Genomic DNA, 8,601 nt, shown 5'->3' on the forward strand with positions numbered 1-8,601 from the left:
GTAGCTAGGATTACAGGCGTGAGCCACCAGCGCCCGGCTCTATGTGGAGTCTTTTGAGGAACCTCCATACTGCTTTCCAAAGTGGTTGAACAAGCTTACACTCCCACCAACAATGCAGTAGGGTTTCCTTTCTGTCCACATCCCCTCCAGCATCTGTTATTTATATTAGAGTTGTTGATTATAGCCATTCTAACTGGGGTGAGGTGGAATCTCAATGTTGTTTTGATTAGCATTTCTTTTATGGCTTAGAAAGGTTGAGCATTTCTTCATGTGTCTATTGGCCATCCCTCTTTCCTCTTCAGAGAAGTTTCTCTTTAAGTCTTTAGCCCACTTACTTATTGAGCAGTTGTTTCTTTGAGAATTTGTTGTTGGAGGACTTAATTTTTGAGTTCCAGGTATATTTTTAGATATGAGACCCTTGTTTGTTGTATGGCTAGTGAAGATCTTCTCCCAATCTGGGGGTTTTCTATTGATCTTGCTAGCTATGTTCTTTGACATGCAGAAGCTCTGCAACTTCATGCAATCCCATTTGTCCAATCTTTGTTTGATTATTTGTGTATCTGGGTGTCTCTATTAAAAAAATTTCAGCCTGTGCCAAGGAGACCTAGGGTTTCTCCTAATCCGTCCTGCAATGTTTTTAGGGTGTCTGCTTTGATTCCAACATCCATTTGGAGTTGATTCTGTTATTCCATCCTGTAATGTTTGACTCCGAGGTCTTTGATCCATTTGGAGTTGATTCTGGGCAGGGTGATATATAAGGATCTAGCTTTAGTTTTCTACAAGTGATTAACCAATTTTGCCAGCATCATTTACTGAAGAGGCTGTCTTTCTTCCATTCTATTTTTTAGCTCCCTTATCGAAGATTAGGTGGCTATAGGTCTGTGGGTTCCTTTCTGGGTTTTCAGTGCTATTCCATTGGTCCTGAGGTTTGTTCTTGTGCCAGTACCAAGCTGTTTTGATTACTATGGCTTTGTAGTAGAGTTTAAAATTTGGTATTGATATTCCTCCAATACTATTCTTTCTGTTAAGGATCATTTTTGCTATTCGGGGTCTTTTATTGTTCCATATAAATTTTTGGATTGTCTCTTCTTTTTCCTGAAGAATGAGGTTGGAATATTGATAGATAGTGCATTGAGTTTGTAGATAGCCTTGGGAAGTATTGCCATTTTCACGATGTTGATCCTTCCAATCCAGGAGCATGGGAGGTTTTTTCACTTTCTAAGTTCTCTTTTGATTTCCTTTTTCAAGTTTTTAAAGTTTCATCATAGAGGTCCTTCACTTCTTTGGTTAAGTTAATTCCTAGGTATTTTATATTTTGTGGGGCTATTATGAATGGAGTTGCTTTTCCTGATTTCAGCCGCGCTCTTCTCACTGTTGGCATACAGGAAAGCCATTACTTTTGGGGGGGGGGGCGGGGGTCCAGTCATGGGGCCTGAACTCTGGGCCTGGGCCTGGCCCTCAGCTCTTCAGCTCAAAGCTAGCACTCTACCACTTGAGCCACAGCGCCACTTCTGGCTTTTTTTTTTCTTTTTGCTTATGTGGTGCTGAGGAATCGAACCCAAGGCCTCATACATGCAAGGCAAACTCTCTACCACTGGGCCACCTTCCCAGCCCAAGCTATTACTTTTTGAGGATTAATTTTATACCCTGCTACTTTGCCAAAGTTTTGAATCAGCTCGAGTAATTTGGGAGTGGAGTCATGGGATTTTTTTTAAATACAAGATCATGCCATCTGCAAAGAGGGAGAGTAATTTTACTTCATCTTTCCCTATTTGGATCCCTTTTATGTTTGTATCTTGTCTTATTGCTGCAGTTAGGCATTCTAATATTCAAATGAAGTGGAGAGAGTGGTTCCTGAGTTAAGAGGAAATGGCTTTCATTTTTCACCATTAAGTATAATGCTGGCTATAGATTTGTCATATACAGCCTTTATTGTATTGAGGAATGTTCCCTGGATTCCTAGTTTATCCAAAGCCTTCATCATAAAGGGGTGTTGGATCTTGTCAAATGCTTTTTCTGCATCTATTGAGATAACCATGTGGTTCTTATCCTTGTTCTTGTTGATGTGATTAATTATATTAATTGATTTGCGTATATTGAACCAGGTTTGCATCCCTGAAATGAATCCTGTTTGTTCATGGTGTATGATTTTTTTGGATGAATTGTTGAAGTAGATTGGCCAAGATTTTGTTGAGAAGTTTTACATCGATGTTCATCAAAGAAATGGGTCGATAGTTCTCTTTCTTTGATGAGTCCCTGTCTGGTTTTGGGATGAGGTTTATGATGGCTTCATAGAATGAGTTTGGTAGTGAACTTTTTCAATTTCATTGAAGAGTTGGAGGAGTATTGGTATGAGCTCTGCTTTGAAGTCCTTGTAGAATTCTGGTGTAAATCCATCCAGGAGGTTGCATGTTGTTCCAATGCTTGGTAACCACCTTCAGTTTTCTTTCTGAATACATTGGATTGAAACACCTATAGAACTGTGCAGTACAGCATTGATGCACACGAACTCGAACTCTTAATTTTTTGTTGTTGTTGTTGGTCGTGGGGCTTGAACTCAGGGCCTGCCCCCGCGCTCTTCAGCTCAACGCAAGTGAGTCACAGCACCTGGTTTTCTGGTGGTTAACTGGAGATAAGAGTATGAGTATCATGGACTTTCTGGGCTAGCTTCATACTGCAATCCTCAGATCTCAGCCTTCTGAGTAGCTAGGATTCCAAGCATGAGCCACTGTCATCCGGCCATGAGCTCTTATTTCTCTAGGCCAAGATTTCTGTAATTAATAATGAGAAAGTTGTACTTGATCTTAGTATGATTGAAGGGGGAGTCCTTCTGGGAGATAATTTCAGTGATAGGGCCCCTTCCCATTCTGCCTTTCCTTCTGCCACCTGGGCTCCAAACCCTCACTTAAATCTTTTGACATCTTTTTGATAGATTAAAAGTATTTTATTTTACCAGGTTTTTAAAAAGTGATTAAAGCATCTTATTTGCTAAATATCAGATTGACAAATACTAGTTTCAGATGAACTTTTTAAAAATGTTATTTTAGTAAAGATAGGGCTTATTTCTTATTCAGGTAGAATGTTGTTATGGATAGCCATGTGGTGCCAGCATTTCATTAGCATTTTCTTAAAAACATGGCTTTCTAAATAGGGTAGTCGTATACAGCTAGGTTAAAAAAAATCCTTATTATAAACCAATTCTTGGTTGATGAGCATGTCTTCAACAGTTCAGACAAGATCTCAGATTTTCAAAGATTTATAGAAAGATTTGGTGGAAATCACTTTAGATTATTTAATGCTTAGAGCACCTGCATTCTGCTAGGCATGTGACAGGTTATCTAATAATAGAATTATTTGGTGTAGTTATTGTGTTTTCTAGTGTTAGAATAGGTGGTAGAAAGCTTATCTCAATTAGTGATCTTTTGAAAATCTTTTTAGAGGAAAGCCTCCCAGTAATTAAAAAAAATGTTTTTAAGTATGAAGAAGGTAGTTTGAGTGCTCAAGATCTATTGTAAGTAAAAATAGTCTTATTTGGGAACGGGTAAGATGTCATTGAAATGTGTATCCATTTTGGCGTTCCAAAGAGTAAATCAGATAAATGCTTGTGTTTGTATGGGGATAACTTTTCTTCCAAGTAATTCTTTACTTTTATACCATATCAGGTGATTCATGGAAAGTAAAAATGTGAATCTGTTAAATTGCAGTGATCATAGTAAAACAAGTGTAGAGTAACCATAAATTTGTTTTAATAGAGAAGACTATTGGCTCTACTTACGTAAAAAACAATTTTTTTGAAAACTGTAAGTAGTTATTAAGTAATTGACATATGAATGCATAATGTTTCCTAAAACATGACCCTATACTACTTACATTAGAACTACTTGAGTACTCTAAAAAAAGGGATACCATTGATGCATAGCACTCAGCAAACTGACATGTTGAAACTTCTTCGAATAACTGCTTAAGAAAAAGATAATAAATTTTAAAGTCAGCCCGAGACTCTGGAGGAGAGATGCAAAAGTCCTTTTTAGTAAGACTGGGTAATTCTGATGAGTGTCCTGCACTTTATTTACAATAGTGTTTGTCTACATAGTATTAAATATATAAAATATGTGCCTGTGGGGGGAAAGTTACAAGTTATATTTATTCTTTCATGTCAGCAAGCTGATCTGATATCATTAGGAAAAGTTGTGTTGGCTTTGGCTTGCAACTCTTTGGCAGGAATTCAGCGAGAGAATTTACAGAAGGCCATGGAATTGGTGACAATCAACTACTCTTCTGACCTGAAGAATCTGATCTTGTAAGTTAAACATAAGAAAACATATCTAATGATTATGTAAAATTGAGAGCTTATTTTTTCATATTTTTTATTGTGAAAATACTGTACAGAGGGGTTACAATTATATGAGCAAGGTAATGAGTACATTTCTTATCAAGCATTGTTGCCTCCTCTTTTGTTTTTCCCCTAGAGAGCTTATTTTTTATAAGGTACCTATCAACAGTGATTTTGTTCAAGCAAAAGACAACTGGTAATTTATTTTATTGCAAAGTATATATTTCTTGGAGTAAATTAATAAACTGATATGTTTAAGAGCACTTTGTAGAGCTGTGCTAATGCTCGGTAGCCACATGTGCCCCTTTAAAGTTAACATTTTAAATTAAAGCTCCAGGGTTTTTTTGTTTGTTTGTTTTTTTGGTGCCAGTCCTGAGGTTGGAACTCAGGCCTTGAACTGGGTATTGTCTCTGAGCTCTTTTGCTCAAGACTAGTACTCTACCATTTTCAGCCATGCTGGCTGTTGTGTTAGTTAATTGGAGATAACAGTCTTGTGGGCTTTCCTGCTGGGGCTGGCTTCAAACCTCAGATCAGCCTCCTGAGAAGTACAGGCATGAGCCACCAGTGCCTGGCTGAAGCATTAGTTCTAGAGCTATACTTGCCACATTTCAAGATCTCAGTAGCCACATGTTTGTTCCTGGTTAATATACTAGACAGTACAGACCACATTTCCATAATCTCAATTCTCTTGTCATGGAAGCTGTCAAAATAAGCCTCCAGTATAATTTCATATTTATAGAGAACTTATGTACAGAGGGATATATGATTATGCCAATATAAGTTTGAAATTAATATGGCATAAGAGAAATTCACCATGCAGTACTATTACCACAGAATCACCAAGAAGAATTTCTTCCCATCTCAGATACATGTTAAATTGGGAGATTCCAGAAGGTGGACAATCACAACTTTTATTATAATTGTAAATTATTCTAGGAAAGAGATGTTAGAAATCTCTGAAAAATTTTTTTATTATGTCCTGGAAGCAATTAGAACTTATTGATCCTAATCAACAGTCTCTTTTAGCTCCAGCTGTCCCTTCTGATCTTTCTGTGTAGCCCTGGATGATCCAGTATCTTTTTGGACCAGCCCTGGGGTATGAAATTGGGGATGGTGGATGGGGCTGCACACTTAATCTTTGTTAACTGTCCTAAGTATCATGCTTGAGACAGCACTGGAAACTAGTGGCTGCCTGGATCCTATAGGTAATCAGATAAGATGATGATCTTTTCAAAAATATTTGTTTTATATGTAATCATGAAATAATTCCTAATTTTAGCTTGCAACACCTAGGCTGCTACAAATAATTTTGGGCTATATTCTCTAGATTTTTTCTTTCTTTTTTTTAAGTGTGGGTAGAGGATATAGCTATTACAACAAATTGGCTATCTGTTAATTGAAATTAGGTTATGATACATGGGACTTGGTGCTATTCTTTGTACTTTCTTTTGATACTTTGCTTAATAAACCTTACACTTCAATAATGACTATAATTTAAAATTTATGGAACAGTAAACCATGCATGTATAAAGTATTTTTGAACTGCTGATGAATTAGTTTAGTTTTCTTGGTAATTATAAACCAGATTCCATTTTTAGTCTCATTTTAGAAACAACACTGAGATGCAGAGAGAAAATAGCTTGTCAAAGTCACATGGTAGTAACTTTTAATTATTAGTCAAATATAGATATGTCAGTAGTCATAGAAGAAGAATAGCTAATTCAAATTGTTACTTTTAGATATAATTTATCCAGTGAAAGACTGCTAAATGTTTTGAATTAGATGAAAATCTTTCATCTTCTGAGAGCTTATACTCTGATGGGGAGGTTACCAAATTATTAAACATTTAAGCAAGTTAAGGTTATATTCAGATAGTGATAAGTTCTATGAAGGTATTCAACTAGGATGGGGGCGTGTGTGTGTGTGTGTGTGTGTGTGTGTGTGTGTGTGTGTGTGTGTATCATGATACATATAAAATATGTATGATATGTAAGATATTGGTGGAAGAATGAACGATTGAGATTCTGCTTTAATGAAGAACACAGTTTATCATTTACCTATAAAAGAAACAGTAGTGATTAAGAATCACTGTGTTCTAGCAGGTAACTCTTGAAATGTGAGATACTTTTCACCTTACTTAGAATGATAGAAGTTGAACTGCTTTTTTCTGATGTATTAATACATAAAGACTTCACAGACAATAATAATGTATTGTGACAACTGGTAAGTAAAATTGCAGAACGCAATGAACTTCCCAAAAAGTTGCAGCAAAATTGAAGACCCAGTTTTAGCTTTAAAAACTGTGTTGGTTGGGTGTAATCATATGCACTTAAAGATCTGAAGGTAGGAAGATCTTAGCCTACAAGTTAGTTTGCAAGGCATTGATAAAAACCTTTAGAGACCAAAACAAAAGATCTCCATTCCTATAGCTACCCAGTATTTCATGAATCCTCTTTTAAAAAAGTCATATAGCATTGTTATAAAGGTTTTGAGAATGGAATTAAATGGTAAGTGTAAGTACGCCCTCCTCTCCCTTCTTTCTCACTCCACAATAAGTGAAAATGAAGGTTAGAGACACATTTCTTCATTGATTCTTAAAATTCTTCAGTGAAAAGTAGTAATACTTAAGTCTCATAAATGAACTTGAATTATATGCTGGTAATAGTAGCTATGAGTTTGTGGGTTGTCTTCTTTTGTTTTAATTGCAAGTTGGGCATTCAGTTGATTCCTCCTTATCCCATTTAGGTATTTGTTGACTGACCAAAATAGGATGCGAAGTGTAAATGATATCATGCCCATGATTGGTGCTCGATTTTATACTCAATTGGACGCTGCTCAAATGAGAAATGATGTCATTGAGGAAGATCTAGCAAAGGTAAAGAGTATAGTTGAGAATGTGGACTTACTTAAACCTTGTTTTGTATTCTACTGAACATAGTGCCTAATTGGCTAAGATACAAATTGCATGTTTAGTAATTTAATTTCCGATACCTGCTGGGCATTTTTTTGTTGTTGTTCCGGTCATGGGGCCTAAACTCTGGGCCTGGGCGCTGCCCCTCAGCTCTTCAGCTCAAGGCTAGCGCGCTCTACCACTTGAGCCACAGCGCCATTTCTGGCTTTTTTCTTTTTGCTTATGTGGTGCTGAGGAATTGAACCCAGGGCCTCATGCATGCAAGGCAAGCGCTCTACCACTGAGCCACCTTCCCAGCCCCCTGCTGGGCATTTTTTTTTAATTAATGGTTTTACTAGTCACATGACAAATCTGGTAGTTTTTTTTGTTTTGTGTGTATATGTATGCTGGCCCCTAGGGTTTGAACTCAAGACCTGGTTGCTGTACCTGGGCCTTAAGCACTCTACCACTTGAGCCAAAGCTCTAGTTCTGGCTATTTTGAGTTGCTTAATCAGAGATAAGAGTCATGTGGACTTTCCTGCTTGGGCTGGCTTGCAAACCATGATCCTTAGTTCCTGAGTAGCTAGAGTTACAGGTATGAGCTACTGGTGCCCAGCTTGAGGTTTTTGTTTTGTGTTTTAAGGGGATTAGTTTAATCATGGTCAACTTGAATATAATGTTGAATGTAGTGGACATACTGTATTTAAAAGCATAACCAAAAGGCAAGGATGCTAAAATTTACTCTTAGAGGTAATACTGGTATAGAATACCAGTTTTTGTAAATTTTGCTTTTTATATTCAGTTAGCTGGGACATTAACATTCTCTTTCTTTTTAAAATGTTTTGTAGGAGGTTCAGAATGGAAGACTGTTTAGGCTCCTGGCAAAATTGGGAACAATCAATGAGAGGCCGGAGTAAGAATTTACAGTAACTTTACAATGTATTTTCAATCAAGGGCACTTCATTGCATAAGGAGAATGAGAATACCTTATTCTTACTGGCTTTATTTGGGAGAAAAATTATCATGTGACGTGACCTTAATACTGTGTTAGCTTTTACAGTGCTACTTTCTAATCACTTCTTAAGTGATTAGACACATAGAAAAAAAAATACTGTGTTTGAGATTAGGAAGTGTTTTAAAATAATACCCTGACAACCTTTTGAATTGTTTTTTTGTTTTTTGGGTCCGGTAGTGGGGCCTGAACTCTGGGCCTGGGCACTGTCCCTCAGCTCTTCAGCTCAAGGCCAGCACTGTACCGCTTGAGCCACAGCGCCGCTTCCGACTTTTTTCTTTTTGCTTATGTGGTGCTGAGGAATCGAACCCAGGGCCTCATGCATGCAAGGCAAGCACTCTACCACTGAGCCACCTTCCCAGCCCC

General features: G+C 37.2%; 1 protein-coding gene across 3 annotated transcripts in view; it reads left to right on the forward strand.

The window, feature by feature from the left end:
• Positions 1-8,601, forward strand: part of Pan3 (PAN3 poly(A) specific ribonuclease subunit) — a 141,973-nt gene that overhangs the window by 119,120 nt on the left and 14,252 nt on the right. For all 3 annotated transcript variants that reach the window (XR_001175485.1, XM_013027304.1, XM_013027305.1), the window contains 3 exons: positions 4,161-4,300; positions 7,079-7,208; positions 8,072-8,136. Coding sequence is in view for 2 of the 3 variants with exons in the window: in XM_013027304.1 (XP_012882758.1) it covers positions 4,161-4,300; positions 7,079-7,208; positions 8,072-8,136 (335 nt within the window). In the remaining variant the exon portion in view is untranslated. The remainder of the gene's footprint in view (positions 1-4,160; positions 4,301-7,078; positions 7,209-8,071; positions 8,137-8,601) is intronic.

This window comes from Dipodomys ordii, unplaced genomic scaffold, assembly GCF_000151885.1.
Source record: "Dipodomys ordii isolate 6190 unplaced genomic scaffold, Dord_2.0 Scaffold102, whole genome shotgun sequence".
Lineage (NCBI taxonomy): Eukaryota > Metazoa > Chordata > Mammalia > Rodentia > Heteromyidae > Dipodomys > Dipodomys ordii.